Consider the following 14,815-nt stretch of genomic DNA (forward strand, 5'->3'; position numbering starts at 1 on the left):
TCTGCATCGCGACTTCCTGCCTACAGTACCTTACCTGCCGAGTGGCCTTGCAATCACATCTGCCCACAATGCCGTGTAGAATCATCATCGCCATCTGTTCAGCACCTTGGTACCTACACCAACAGCCCCAGACTCGTCATCCACACAACACATTCGATCGAGCATCTAGGCCCGCTTGAACAAAGAGGGTGGACATGCCATCAGCCAAAGACAGCGCAGAACATGGAGGAAATCCCACGCAGCCGGTACCGCGGGGACCGAAAAATCAGGGACGTCCTGTGCGTCTTTTTGCCGGGCCAGGGCATGTCATCCTGGCTCCAGCTGCTGACCTCCATCGAGGCTCGAACCATAGGACGATCTGATCGCTTTGCAGGGCCAGGCCGACTGCATACGCAAGTGACAACGCCATCTAGTTGGGCATCTCACTCACACTCGCTTACCGCCCAACCCGATAACTGGGCACCTGGTTTCACACCTGTCCAGTTGAGACTCTAAACGATTCGAAATATGAGGCGAGCAGAATCAAAGGCCAGGTCCAAGACTTGAAAGCCAATCGAGCATCAACTGACTGTCGTCTGCCGACATTACACACGCAACTGCCAAACATGCATGCTGCATACGGGTGAGGACGGCCGTTATGAAGGGCACTGCATACTGTGTATCCGACGTCACGGATCAATGATCAAAGGCGTCGAACAGGAGAGGACGCTCATGTGTTCCAATTGACCATGTTTCCTCGGCGTGGCGGTGAATTCTCCGATGATAAGGTGGCCACGATTACAACACAACCCACATCTTTAGTTGTCAACTCGGATACGCCTCAATCAACCCTCGAATGCTTCTCAGAAACTAGAAGCTGGCAACTCCCGGGTCAGACGTCACGTTACCCCTGTTTGCCCGTCCAGAAGCCGCCTGATTCGCCAATTGCGCCGTCACAGGCTCCTCGGTGCCCAATGCGACTTCGTCTTGACCAATTCAATGGTTCAAGTAACACAGCTGTTCAAACATGTGCACACCACCAAGCACATCTCTCGATGGGGAAATATCTACAGCTTGTGTTGGGCTCTGGTGGCCGTCCGCTAGCCCTCTTTCCTCTCATCTCAGCTCCCGTCAAGCCTGTCACGTCACACAGTACAGGAGGTATTCTTTGCTTCCCGCGAGTAGACTCTGCGGCTGCGGCCTGTGGTGAGGCCCGGTCCACTCCCAAGCTCACTCCCAAGATCAAAGGCATCAAGGGGAAACGTGTGGGGTCAGGCATAAGTGCAGCATTCGCCATGGCCCGCTAAGGAGCGTGAGACTGGCTCTAGTGAGGCTGCTTGGGCTTGACAGGTTGTCGGTTCGCCATGCAAGCAATGGGTCTGCATCTCACTCCTTGTTACGAACTGGCTTCCAGACCGCTGAACCGGGCCTCTATTGGGTGCGGCCTTCCCTTGCCTTGGACCATTGTCGCATACCAGCGGGGCAGGATTTGAACCGCCTGACCTTGTGTCTCTCTCATTTCTCCGAATCGCTTGTAAGCATCTCGTGGAAGAATGTCGTGAGACGTCATGAAAGGACACGACCATGCAGCATGCGCAGCTTCAGCAGAGAGACGCATCTTGTCCTCAGCCAGCCAGTTCCCGTCCTCGCTAGGCTCGTCCCGCGCTTGACCCCACCGATCCCGCGCCGTCAGTGACGGGATCTCCAAAAGCCTTGGCTAGGGGCCAGGATCAGGTCTCTGGGGAACCATTAGGGGCATCCGAGGCAGATGGCTTAAACGTTAAAGGGCGTTTGGCTTCCGTCTGGCGGCGGTCCATTGGGCAATGCACCAGCACCCAGCCGTCTCAAGTTCCCTGCCGAGATCCGGCCTGACACTGGTTACGCCTTCGGGCTGCAACCACATTGCGGGCCTCGGAAATCTTGCCTGCCAGAGAAGGGTTGCCATCATGTTCTTCTCCGCGGGATCAAAGACCATGTCGTCATTGCTGATTCAGGGGATGACGATAATTGAAGTCAGAGGTAAAGAGAGAAGACCTCTTCCATTCTCCACAGGACTTGTCAATCCCAAACTCGCTGACAACAACTCACAATGTGCCCAATGAGGGGATTCAGGTAAACAGTATGACGTCGCTTTTCCTATATGTACAATTGCACATGGAGGCGTCGCCCACGTGCTGGCATTTGCTCATCAGCTGCTTGTCTCCAAAACCCGCTGATGCATGCTTCTAAAAGTACAAAAGTCCACAGACTGGTAATAACAGAGTAGGAGTCTTTATATCGTTTCCATCTAAGATTCTTGCCCCCCCCGGTGCCCAAACGCCCCTCAAATCATGCATGCCCTGCAATTCCTACATTGATGCCATGCTTTGCGCCCCCGTGTCGATGACATGTTCTTCACCTCGCCGTTTTATCGGCGTCTAGTCTTCCTCCTCGGCGGACTCGGGGTTGTTCTTCTTCTGCTGCTCCTCCCACTCGCGGATCTTGCACTTGTTGGCCTGTTCGCGGTCAAGGTTGGGGAAGACGAGGTTGAAGACCTCAGGGTACCAGGCCACAGGATGGCCTTGAAGACCTTCCTTGATGTTCTGTTGAAGTTGTTAGTCAGGGGCCAAAATTATAGTAGAAGCATAGCGTAGACGTACCTCAGGCAGCTCCAGCCAGTCAGACATGTTGTCCTTGGGGAAGATGATGGTCTTGCAGCCAGCGCGACGAGCGGCAACAGTCTTCTCGCGAAGACCGCCGATACGCAGCACCTTGCCAGTGAGTGTAAGCTCACCAGTCATAGCGACGGTCGGGTCAACAGGGGTGTCGAGGGCGAGGGAGAGGAGCGAAGTAGCCATGGTGATACCAGCCGAAGGACCATCCTTGGAGACGGCACCATCGGGAACGTGAAGGTGCATCTTGGCCTTGTCGAAGAAGTGGTTGTCGGGGAACTCCTTGACCATGAAAGCCTTTGCGAAGGAGTAGGCGATCGTGGTGGACTCCTTCATGACGTTCTTGAGGTTGCCCGTGATCTCGAGGTGCGGCCGCGTCTCTGGTCGAAGGGGAGCCTGCAGGATCGACTCAATGTACATGGCAGCGCCACCAAGCTGTGTCCAGGCGAGACCCATGGAGACACCAGGGGGACTGACGTCGTACAGACGATCCGAGGTGAAGACGGGGGGGCCAACGTAGTCGTTGAGGTTGTCCTTGCCGATGACGACGTGAACCGAGTCGGGAACCCGGAGAGGCTTGCGGGGCTTCTCCGTGGCCGTGCCAGTCTCGCCAGACTCGGAAGAGCTCTCCACATCTGACTCCTTGCCTGTGCTAGCCTGCTCCTCCTTCTTCTTCTCGGCCTCCTCGAGCGCAGACTTGCCCTCCTCGGTCAGGGCGTCCTCCTCTGGGAGAACCTCCTCACCGAGCTCTTGGACAATCTTGAGGGCAGACTTGCGGTAGACCTTTTCGATCTGCTTTTTGAGGTTTCGGACACCAGACTCGCGGCAGTACGACTTGATCAGCTCCTCAATAGCCTCCTCACTCAGGACAACGTCGGCATTCTGAAGTCCAGCGGTTTCCTTAGCAGCGGGAGCGAGGTACCGTTGGGCGATAGCCATCTTCTCATCAGCAACGTAGCCCGAGAGGGTAATGATCTCCATTCGGTCGAGCAGAGGTCGGGGGATGGTGTCAGTCATGTTGGCTGTGCACACGAACAAGACCTTGGACAGGTCGACGGGCACATCCATGTAGTGGTCCAGGAAAGAGCTGTTCTGCTCAGGGTCCAATAGCTCCAGCAGTGCAGATGAGGGGTCGCCCTGGTATCCTCGGCCAATCTTGTCAATCTCATCGATCAGGATAAGAGGGTTCTCAGTCTGACACTTCTTCAGCGCCTGGATCATACGACCGGGAAGGGCGCCGACGTAGGTCCTTCGGTGACCCTTGATCTCAGCAACATCGGTAAGACCTCCGACACTAAATCGGTAATATTCTCGGTTGAGGGCTCGCGCAATCGACTTTCCGATACTGGTCTTGCCCACTCCGGGAGGGCCGACGAAGCAGAGGATCTTACCCTCGACAGTGCCTCGAAGCTTGCCAACCGCGATGAACTCGAGAATACGATCCTTGACGTCCTTGAGGCCGTGGTGATCCTCATCCAGGATCTTGACGGCGTTGGGGATGCCAAAGTTCTCGGCGCTCCTCCGGCCCCAGGGGATCTGTGTGAGCCAGTCCAGGTAGTTCCTCGTCACGTTGAACTCGGAAGCAGCAGTCTCGAGGTGAGCAAGCTTGTTAAGCTCCTCGTCAAAGACCTTGCGCACGGCATCGGGCATGGCGAGCTTGTTGGCCTTCTCCTTGAACTTCTCGACCAGCTTGTCCTTGCCGTCCGACTCGAGGCCGAGCTCGCGGCGGATACCCTTCATTTGTTCCATAAGCCAGTACTCGCGCTGCCTCTTGCTGATCTTGTTCTCCACATCCTTACTGATCTTGGACTGCAGCTGGGCATTCATGAGCTCTTTCTTGAGCACCACCAGGGCCTTCTGCATCCTCTCCTCCACGTTGAGACATCCCAGGACCTCCTGCAGCTCCTTCTGCTCGCCCGACGACACGGCGGCGGCAAAGTCGGCAAGCTTGGCGGGTTCTGATGTCACGTTTCCGGTAGACTGGCTCATGGAAAAGGTCGAGATTTGGTCACGGAAGAGGTTGTTCATCGTAGCCACTTCTTTGAAGACGTTGACGATCTCGTTGGTGACGGCGCGGATAACAGGGCTCTTGGGGTCGTATGGCTCATCGACAAGGTTCTCGACGTTGACCAGGCTGACGGGGTATCTCTTGAGGAACGAGGTCGGCTCGTACTTCTCTGCGGTCTGGTCGGGCTTCTTCTCCACAGCACTCTCCTCGAAGCTGGCGACGACATCGCCCTTCTTCTCTTGCGTAGCCTCCTCCTCGGCGGGCTTCTGGGGAATGGGTTCGGGTGTAGGCTCGGTCTTGGAATCGGTCTTCTTGGCAGCATCTTGGCCACCGGGAGGCAGCAAGCTGGATAATCGGATACGTCGATGAGGGTAGAGGATGGCGGTCAGAGCTCCCTCTTGGCCATGGATGGGGAAGGCACTTGTAATTTGGGCAAAGACACCCACGTCGTAGACATCGTCGGGGTTTCGAATGACATCCTCGTCCTCATTCTCGTCCTTGAACAAGAAGGCGCCGACATAGGGTTGACCACGCTTGATGGACTCAGTGATTGCGTTGGCCACATCGGGATCCTTGATGGTAATCGCCTTATAGAAACCAGGGAAGAGCGGCCGTCGGGCAATGGGGATAGCTAGGACCTGGGGGTAGACCTCGGGGACGACTGGCTTCTGGAGGGCCTTCTCGGCGGACGACTTTCGACCGCGTCGGCCTCCGTCACCGCCGTCGCTCCCGGAACCAGATCCTGCAGAACCTCCAGCCGCACTCCCGGCCTTTCCGTCTTGTGATTGACCTCCGGCGTCATTCTTGCCAGAGCCGGGTGAGTCAGGCCCTGGATTTCTCGATTCGGCCGAAAGCTTGTCCTCGGCCTCCTTCCGCTTGTTCTCCAGGTTCGCCTGGGCCTCCTCCTCGGACAACGGCTCGGTCAATGGTTCTATAGCGGACTCGAAGAAGCCTTTGTCCTTGCTGTCCTTCTCCTTTCCGAGGCGTGCGGCCGTGGAGAAGGCGGCGGAGGCTAACCGCGGCTGAATGGCGGGCAGCCGGCGAGCGCAGATGTGACGGTTTCGGTAGGCGGGTGAAGAGGACCATCGAGCGGCGATGGCTTCGGAAGAGACTCGGGATGCATGGGCGGCAGAGCGCTCGAGGATGAGGCGGCCAGAGAGGCGTGAACGCGGGATCATGTTGGGCGTGGTCTAGGCAGACGAGCGAGGACGGAGCTGGGAGGATTAGAAGCTAAGAGCCCCGCGATGGGCCGTTCGTTGGAGGGGGGGGAACAGAGCAATTAAGAAGAAGAATTATGAGATGAAGGAGAGAAAGAGGATTGAGAAGAGATTCTATCAGAGGTTGCAGGTAGAGGTTCTGTTGGCCGCAATTGTGCGCATCGCCGCTTCGGCTTGGCTCAAGTTGTGGTGGAGGCGACTTAATAATGTCTTATGGCGACGTCGGACTTAACGTCGACATCATCCAAAATTTCGAGTCGAATGGAACAGAACCATGAGCTTCCATCGGGAGAATATCGGATGCCGAAGCTGTTGCCCACTCGCCCACCCGTCGGCCAATCTCGGCTTTTGATGGCGGATTTCTTATCAGATTGTGATATTCAGTTATCGGGGCTCGCGTGCCGTTATGGTGATGATAGAATCAAGGTATAGATGGAGTATATAGTAGTTTTACTTATATCATAGTGGTTAATAGTGAGCTTTCTTTTCGTGGTTGTCAAGCATATCAAGTTGAAGCATCATTGCTTAGTGCAACATGATGTGGTGATAAATCAGCCTTGACATAAACATGACCATGCCAGAGATGGGCAATCTTCATTTCTATCTTCATGTCTGTTTTTACTTTGGGGTTTTCTCCTTTTTCTTCCCGAGCAAATGATCTCACCTTGCATGTGTTACTCTTCCAAGTCATATTTCATGATCTGGAAAAGAACCGACGTTGTTGTACTCAGTGCGCAATGGCAACCTACTTCTCTGGCATAATAATAAACTGCCTTAAAAACGGCCAACAAGTCAAACTCGTATCAGGAGAATAGGTAGAAAAATACATAGAATCCAAGAAGAACAGCATCTTTTTGCAAAAGTCAACGGCATAGGAAAGAACGCCGCGACCACCATCATGGCTACCCTACACCTTCTCCGCAAACTCAATTCAGGCATCATTTTCTCATCTTCAAGCCCGAACACTGAACTGCCATCATCAATAACAGCCGTTCAAACTCGCATGCTCCAGTCTCAATCATAATCAGACTTATATAATCGTCACAACGTCGACATCTTTCTCGTAACGACCCGCCGCCATGTCTGACGACGCTGACGTTTCGGCCTCCATCAACGAGCTCTCTCTCACAAGCAACAAGGAACCAACTCAAACCAAAAAGCCCGCATCAAAGAAAAAGGCCAAGAAAGTCGTGGCAGACTCATGGGAGGATGAAGACGTCTCCGACTCCGAGCCCGAAGCAGAGTCTGACAAGGCTGATGAGCTGACGCCCAGCACAACGCCTGCACCACCACCTCCGACTCCCATGTCACCCGTTGGAGGGTCAGCGTGGACACCTCCAGAGGATGCGCCCGGTCCTAGAGCCGCCGGAGAATCAGCCAAGCGACCCGAGAAGACGGACGCTGTGGCCCGACGGATGATCGCTGCCGGGCTGGGCCTCAAGGCGCCCAAGCAGACCGAGGAGCAGCGGGCTTATCAGAAGAGCATCCGTGAGCAGGAGAAGAAGAAGCGGGAGCAGGAGCGCGAACAAGAGAAGAAGCGACAAGAGGAGGCTGACAAGGCAAAGGCTGCTATCTGGGATGACTAGGCGAGGCTGGCCCTAGACAAACATCACATTGACACGATCGGGATATGAGAATAGCATTGGTCGAAACTCGATTCCTTGGCAACTCAATCTCCGCAACCCTGCTCGATGACAAGAATACAATCTCCTGATGCTCAAAAGCTGCTTACAATATTGCTGAATAATTTCGGAGACATTTCGACCCTGAGGCGGCTCAACCTCCCAGCGTGCCGCGGGCCTTGCTCCAGCCTCTCCTCGCCAAAGTCGAAGCGTATCGCCAGATTGGGACAGGCAACCAATTGGCGCCTCAAGAATATCCCCCACAACTCCTCCTTAGTCAGTACACGCGCGGCTACATCTACCCTTTCATGTGTATTTCCTCAAGGTCTGTAGAGCGGATTATGATCGGGGGTGATTGTGCCGATTGAAAGAGGGTTGGACGATCCTCTCACTTCATCATGACGCGGAGTTGCGGACCCTGGTGTTGATGATTATGAATCGTCCATGAATGCTTTGAAAGAACGGGATTAGGAAACGGAGTTGAGGCTGTAGAGACGGGTTTCAGAGAAGCTGAAAGGAAATGAATCAGATACAGCTGATGTATTTAAGACTGCTTGGGTTGTGAGAGAATGGAGAGGAGCATCACCAGATAACTCAGCACTTGAACAACCAGAGCCGGCACCGAATACCATACTCCCCTTATCAAGCAAAGAAATCAACCAACATGTCTGACCTCAAGCCCATCACCGTCTATGTCCATGGTTAGCCTTAAGCACCTCCGCTACGTTACGGCTCTAACACTACCCAGGCAGGGGACCCAACCCCAAGAAGGTTACCATCCTCCTCGAGGAGCTAGGCATCCCCTACATAGCTGTGCGGACACTCCCGAAATACCATACTCCTATACACTAACATGACTTGATAGGTCGAAACCCCCAACCCCAAGGCTGAGTCGTTTGTCAAGATCAACCCCAATGGCCGTGTCCCCGCCATCGAGGACCCAAACACGGGCATCACCATCTGGGAGTCTGGCGCCATCCTTGAGTACCTCATCGAAAAGTACGACAAGGACCACAAGTTCTCGTTCGACACCGAACCCGAGAAGTGGTACCTGAAGCAGTATCTGCATTTCCAGATGTCTGGACAGGGGCCTTACTACGGCCAGGTATGTAGCAGATACCCTGTGTGAGAACTCACGACTGACAAGCAACGAGACCATGTGGTTCCATTTCTTCCACAAGGAACAGGTCGAGTCGGCTAAGGAGCGCTACGAAGAACAAATGGTCCGCGTTGTCGAGGTCCTGAACAATATCCTTGAGGGCAAGGAGTATCTCGTCGGCAACAAGTAGTGAGTCCCCAATAATGACATTTCCCCCAACGGAGCAAATACTAAACTCTATGAAGCACTTATGCCGATATTGCCTTTATCCCCTGGAACACGGCCATCCCTGTCGTTGGTGACGTGTGGAAGAAGTTTGATATTGAGAACAAGTACCCCAACTTCGTTGCATGGCACAACCGCCTAATGGCCAGACCTGCTGTGGCCAAGATCCTGACTCCTCCAACTGAGGAGAAGTAATCATGGCAAAGAGGTAAGGCTGTTGGGGATGTACAGGGTGTCTGGAAGCCAGTGTGTAGTAATATGGATAGCTGTCACTCACGATGAATATCAAGTTGGTTAGAATGCCCGCCTCATTTCTGGTGTCTCTTGTTTGGTTCATGTAGCTCTCCTCCAACTCTCCACGTTACAAATGAATCTCAACGCAGCCGGTTATCTGGCAGTTTCGTATCACAATCTGAGCACTATCAAGGATAGAGGCACTTTATTCGTGGAGCAATCGCGGGCATGCCGCAGGTATCATTGTCATTTCTCAATCTCAAGTTGCCGTTTGGCGATGCTCTCAACTTTTCGTCTCCGCTCGCTAGCAAATTGCTTCGTTTGTCGCGATGCCCTTTTGGTCCCAGGACAAGTCGCCGTGGAGCGAGTAAACCAGTTGCCAACCATCATTGCCGGCATGATGCCATCATGCCAACTATACATGTCGGCTCAAACAATCCTCTCCCGTCTTTGACTCCGTGTATGGTCATTGCCTTCAGATAGGCAGACTTTTGATGTTTCTTGTTTTCGTTGACATTGGTATCTTTCTCCCCAAACATCCATCCCACCATGTCCCAAAACATCCTTTCCTTCTCATTCGGCAACCAGGGGTATTCTTCGTTTTTTTTGTCTTCAGCTTTTCGTTGCATGACTGGGTGGGTATAATGAGCGGGCGTCAAGTCATCAAAAGAGAACCCCCGATTCCGATAACCAAAAGAAAAAAAGCAGATAAATAAATGCAGCAAAATCAAAAACCAGTAACAGAGCACTCAGACACAGTCGAGCAAAACAAAACATGACAAGACGTAAACCGACCGATGCACAAGTCGACGTTCCAGGGTATTTTACGCCAGGGTATATCCAGCCGGGGTATTTGCATGTAGAGGTTCTAACACGGGGGAATCTAACGGAAAGGCCCAATAGGGGCGGGGTATCCTGAATTCATAGAATGAGATGTGGAAGGGCGCCCGCTGTCGCCGGACGCGCGGGTGCTGTGGCGAGGCGTGATGTCGCCGGGCTGAGGAATCGACAGCTTGTTGTCGATGTGGGTGCTGTAGGGTCGTGGCGCCCACGGGTTGTCGTCGTCTGGAAGGTTCACGCCGCTGTCGTTCCAGGGGTTTCGATCAGCGTTGAAGCTGCGGGTCGACTCGATTGAGATGAGCGAAGACTTGGACACGTTGCTGGAGCCCTTGAAGAAATTGTTGGCCGAGTGCGAGCTGTTCTTTCTGCGATCCAAGAAGGAAGAGATCGACGTCATGCTGCCGGGCTTTCGGAGACGGTCGAGGATGCTGCTTCGTTCGCGGGCGACGTCATCACCGAAGCCAGCCTTGACGGGGGAGTCAGTAGCAACAGGGGCCGGAGCATGCTGAAGAAGCTTAGAGTCAAAGTACTGAAGAGAGTCCTCGAATGAGTCCGACTTGGGGCGAGGGAGAGCGCCCTTGACGATGTTCACCTCAGCCCCAGAAGTCGCGAACTGGGATTGGATAAAGTCCATGGCATCGCGGAGACCACCAGCATTGTTGCGGGTAAAACCCCAAAGCAAAGTGACTGTAGGAGATCCATCCTCAGCGAGCTCATCAGGGTTCTGGTGGATGGTAAGCTCAACCTCGTGCTGGCTTTTCAGCTTGGGCACAAGGTCATGGGCAAACTCGGGAGACTCGAGAAACTTGATCAGCTCAGGGCTTCTAGCAAGAACGAGTTCATGCTTGTCAGGCACCATGCCCAAGAACTCGTCAACGCAGTGGGGAACCTGCCACTGAGGGCCATTCACCGTCACCTCGTCGCTGGCCTGCTCGGTGCTGGGGAAGTTGATCTTGCAGTTGTACTTCTGCTCGAGCTCGTCAATCTCCGGAAGCCTAGCAATGAGCTGGCGATGATAGAGTCGATCAACACTGACGATCTGAGAGGTATACTCGGAGTCCTAAACCGGTATTAGAATTGACGAAAACAATAATTTGGACCTCACTTACAGCGCGGTCAACCATCTCCAGGATCTCGTTCTTGACAGCGTCGAGGTTCTGTGCGTTGCGAGCTGGGGTGCGGCAGATAACATTATCCACTTTAATGTCGTCGTCCTCTCGTCCCATACCACCTACGGAATATTAGTTTGGGTATTAGATGTGCTGATGAGGAGTATTACCTCTGTCCATGGCGTTGGAGAATTTGACGAAGACCGAGTGCTTCTTCATAATTCGCTGAATGTGCTGTCCACCAATGCCAATGATGCGCTTGTGGTACTGATCAGGAACGTGGAACGAGATGGATGCGGGCATCTCCTGCTCGACCAGCGTCAGACCCTGCTTCATGGAATCGTAGCTTGCCGCCATGACATCAATGTTGAAGTTGTACTCATTGAAGCCGTCGAAGATGATCTGGACATTACTCTGCCCCATGATCTTGTTGATCTTGCCGTTCTTCTTGCCACTGACGAACTCCTTGTGCTCATTGGCAAGCTCAATCTTGACACGGATCTGATACTGAGCCTGCGCAACAAACTTGATGTCCGAGATAACCTCGAGGGCAGACTTGACAGCATCATCAGAGCCAGTGATGGCAAAGTTCAGTTTGTCAAACGAGAGATCGGCATCCGAATTGGCGCAAATATCAACAAGCATAGCCCTGATGTCAGCTGGGTTGGGAAGCTGCCTAGCCTCGGGATGTTGCATGTACCACCCGGCGCTGTAGAACTGGCCAGCCTGTCGCATTGTTAGTCAACTCATATCAAAAGTAGAGGATGTTGCCACTGACCAGGGACATGATTTCCCTAACAGTTCGCTCTACGTGCAGACCCTCGCTGCCTTGGACTCTCACCATGTTCCGCTGGCTTGCCAGAGGGGGGAACATGATGTAGGTACCGTTAGCCTCGAGGATCTTGCGGACCTTGTCCAAACGGCCAAGCAGAATGCTGTCAATCTTAGCGGCAGGGATGGTCACGTCCTTAACGTAGAGCCTGATCCGCTGGACCGTCTCATGGAGCTTCTGCTTGGCGAGCTCGATCGCCTGGGGAGTTTCACCGGTGATGAAGACATCCGAGGGATCACGGCGAGTAGCGTTGGGGGGACAGTAGCGGTACATTTGCGAGAACGGAGGCGGGAAGTAGATGGCGGTCCCGGTGGACGACTCGATGAGTTTGATGTTTTTGCGGTGACGTCCACAGACGAGCTGGTGGCAGGACAATTCAAGCTTGGTTCCATCGACAATACGGCCAAGCTGGAGGAGAGTTAAACTTTGCAAATAAAACGTTGACGAGGGGAAATCTGTACCAGCGTATCGATGTGAATCAGGACCCGAGCTTTGGCATGCTCTGACGACAAGATGTCGCCGTAGATGGCAACTCTCCATCGCTGATCCATCCGCAATTCGGAATCACCAGTCATGCCATCCACGACAGGGGTGAGCTTGGGGCCGAGAAGGAAGATGTCGACGCCGCAGTAGCTCGAGATGTAATCCAGGGTATCGGTAACGGGCTTCTTGAGCACTCCAGCATTGAGATCGCAAACGAGTTGACCATCAACATCAATTGTGGTGCAACGCTACGGGGAGAAGTCAGAAGAGGTTTGCCAGCATGCCACAGATGGGCCTGGTGCGAGATCAATCGAAACCTACGAGAGAAATGGGGGTATCATTCAAAATGGTCTCTCGGCTCTTGTGGACCAGCTCTGGAGAGCCCGAGAGACAGACGGTGGTGACCTGCTGGCCCTTGCCGTTCTTGGGCGTGGTCGAAAGGACATGAGCCTCGATGGGTAAGGGCCCGTTGGAGAGGTCGCGGCACAGCCTTCGGAGGTTGTTCAGGTTCTGTCCATGGACGGGCAGCTCGTGAATCTGGACGTCGTCCGGCGCGTCCTCGGGGTGCGTCCATCGCAAGACGGCGTCAGTGGTCGCGTGAAGAATGTCCTCGGTGTCGGGGCCCGCAAGATCGGAAGCGAATGGGACGTTGAACGAGTAGTGGATCGTGGCATCGGCGGCTTGAGGGGAGGCGATGGGCTGACCGGGTTGGGCGGCGTTCTTGGGGTGGTTGAGGGCATTCATGGGCATATTGGGATTGGGACGGCCCATTCCGAAATTGGGTGTCATTCTTTCCGACCAGTGACGCATGTTTGCCAACTTATTCATGATGGGGAGCGAGGTGAAGGCGTCGTCGTCGTCGTCCGAGGCGTGGGCGGCGACGGTCGGCGAAGGTGGAGGTGGACGGGAGCGAGGACGGCGGCGGGAGGTGGAGAAGAAGCAAGAGAGAGAACCTGACCTGACCTGACCAGGGAAAAGATGAGATGAGGGCAATGATAAAAGGGAAAAAGGGTATCGAAGAAGCTGGGCAAGAAACGGTGGGGAGGGGGAAGGGGGCAGGGGGGAAGGGGGGAAGAAAGAAAGATGGTGGTGTTTGTGAGCTCTTTCCAAGTCTGACGAGGGAGAGGGAGAAGGAAGGAGAGGGAGGGTTACGAAGGTCAGGTAGGTAGGTGAGAGAGGTGGAGGGAAGGATGGAGCGGAGATGCACTACGTACCTACAGTACAGGACTCCCGTCAGTGGCAGCAAAAAGCGAGGAACCTCAAGTCAGCAGGACGTGCTCTGTCAAGGACAGGACATGGAGGCCAAGGTGGAGAGGCCAAGGCAATTCAGAAGCTGTGAGTGGCAGAGTAGAGGCATGGAGATACAGCTAGGGGAGGTACCTACAGCCCCTTGGTACCCAGTGGCTGCGATTTACCTGGGGGAGAGTTCCATAAAAGACAGCCCCCCCGGTGCATGCGCCGCCTGTGAGTGCCCTGTAAGGCCGCCCGACACAGCGAGCTCAGCTCATCCATCGACCAGCCCGAGACAAGAAACAGCCAGAGAGTGGAGCGGGAGTGGGATGAGATGCGCACCTCAGTCCGTCAGCGCGAGAGGCATGAGTACAGCATGCAGAGCCCGGGGGGAGAGGTGCACTCCCGTATGCAAGTTTGACCCAGTAGTTGTGCGTATGAGGGCACGAGCACGCCTGTCCGAGTGCGCTGAGAAGCAGAAGCCAGTCTGAGTGGATTTTGCAAGGGCATGGATAAACGACAGCCACTGTGAGCAGCCACCACCACCACTACCAAGGGCAAGCAGAGAGGTTCTGATCGCACAGATCTTGGAATCTGGTCGCTTCAGTTGAATCCCCAAGTACGTCCAATCACGTACCGCCAGCGTGAGAACTCTACGCTTCTTACCCGGGGCTAGGGCACTCTCGCTCGCAACAGACAAGTCACCAACGACGACGACCAACCCCAATGACGACAAGGTGAACAGCAGCGGGATCGCTGCCGGCCTTCGGTGACCTTCGAACGGCAGCGAAGCGGCCCCCCCTAGGGCATGGCATGGCATGGGCGCGCTTTGCGTTTTGGGCGGTGGGGGCACCATCAGCCCAGGTGCCAGGCTAGGAGACACCTCCTGCAGCCTCTGTCGTTGCACTGGCGGCGGCTCTCCAAACGGGACACGGGAGACAGGCTCCCCGGGGACGGGATTCAAACCGACTGCGTTCCAGAGAGCCCTAGTGGACAGCCGGAGGACTTCGGCAATGGTCCAGCACGCACAGCTTCGGAGGGAGGCATCTTGACCAGCTCAGTCAAGACACAAGGTACGAATACCCAGGTCATCCACCAAGCCGCTAGCTGGGATCACGTACCGTTGTCTTGGATGCTAACACCAACTCAGCTTAGATGGAGGACCACCTAGCTGCACGGGAATGGGGTCGTCTCCGCTGACATTCGTCCACACCAACAGGTTATCGTCAGGCCTTGCAGCATCTAAAGAGATTGTTTCTGCACAACCATGTTCCCGAGCATAAGCA

General features: G+C 54.5%; 4 protein-coding genes across 4 annotated transcripts; 2 read left to right on the top strand and 2 right to left on the bottom strand.

Annotated features, from left to right (window-relative positions):
* Window positions 1–2,396: 2,396 nt before the first annotated feature.
* On the bottom strand, window positions 2,397–5,816 carry NCS57_00239300 (Lon protease-like protein, mitochondrial; the record flags this gene model as incomplete). Its single annotated transcript, XM_053052424.1, has 2 exons — window positions 2,397–2,561; window positions 2,619–5,816. The coding sequence occupies 2 exons, from the start codon at window positions 5,814–5,816 to the stop codon at window positions 2,397–2,399; spliced, it is 3,363 nt and encodes a 1,120-aa protein (XP_052917670.1).
* A 1,118-nt stretch (window positions 5,817–6,934) lies between these two features.
* On the top strand, window positions 6,935–7,441 carry NCS57_00239400 (uncharacterized protein; the record flags this gene model as incomplete). Its single annotated transcript, XM_053052425.1, has 1 exon — window positions 6,935–7,441. The coding sequence occupies one exon, from the start codon at window positions 6,935–6,937 to the stop codon at window positions 7,439–7,441; it is 507 nt and encodes a 168-aa protein (XP_052917671.1).
* A 700-nt stretch (window positions 7,442–8,141) lies between these two features.
* On the top strand, window positions 8,142–8,996 carry NCS57_00239500 (uncharacterized protein; the record flags this gene model as incomplete). The annotated part of the gene is made up of 5 exons (XM_053052426.1): window positions 8,142–8,178; window positions 8,226–8,290; window positions 8,343–8,582; window positions 8,632–8,765; window positions 8,822–8,996. The coding sequence occupies 5 exons, from the start codon at window positions 8,142–8,144 to the stop codon at window positions 8,994–8,996; spliced, it is 651 nt and encodes a 216-aa protein (XP_052917672.1).
* Window positions 8,997–9,918: 922 nt separating this feature from the next.
* NCS57_00239600 (uncharacterized protein) lies at window positions 9,919–13,127 on the bottom strand (the record flags this gene model as incomplete). Its single annotated transcript, XM_053052427.1, has 6 exons — window positions 9,919–10,935; window positions 10,985–11,106; window positions 11,155–11,710; window positions 11,763–12,224; window positions 12,278–12,547; window positions 12,621–13,127. 6 exons carry the CDS (start codon window positions 13,125–13,127, stop codon window positions 9,919–9,921), a joined length of 2,934 nt encoding a protein of 977 aa, XP_052917673.1.
* Window positions 13,128–14,815: the final 1,688 nt, after the last annotated feature.

Source organism: Fusarium keratoplasticum, chromosome 2 (genome assembly GCF_025433545.1).
Source record: "Fusarium keratoplasticum isolate Fu6.1 chromosome 2, whole genome shotgun sequence".
Lineage (NCBI taxonomy): Eukaryota > Fungi > Ascomycota > Sordariomycetes > Hypocreales > Nectriaceae > Fusarium > Fusarium keratoplasticum.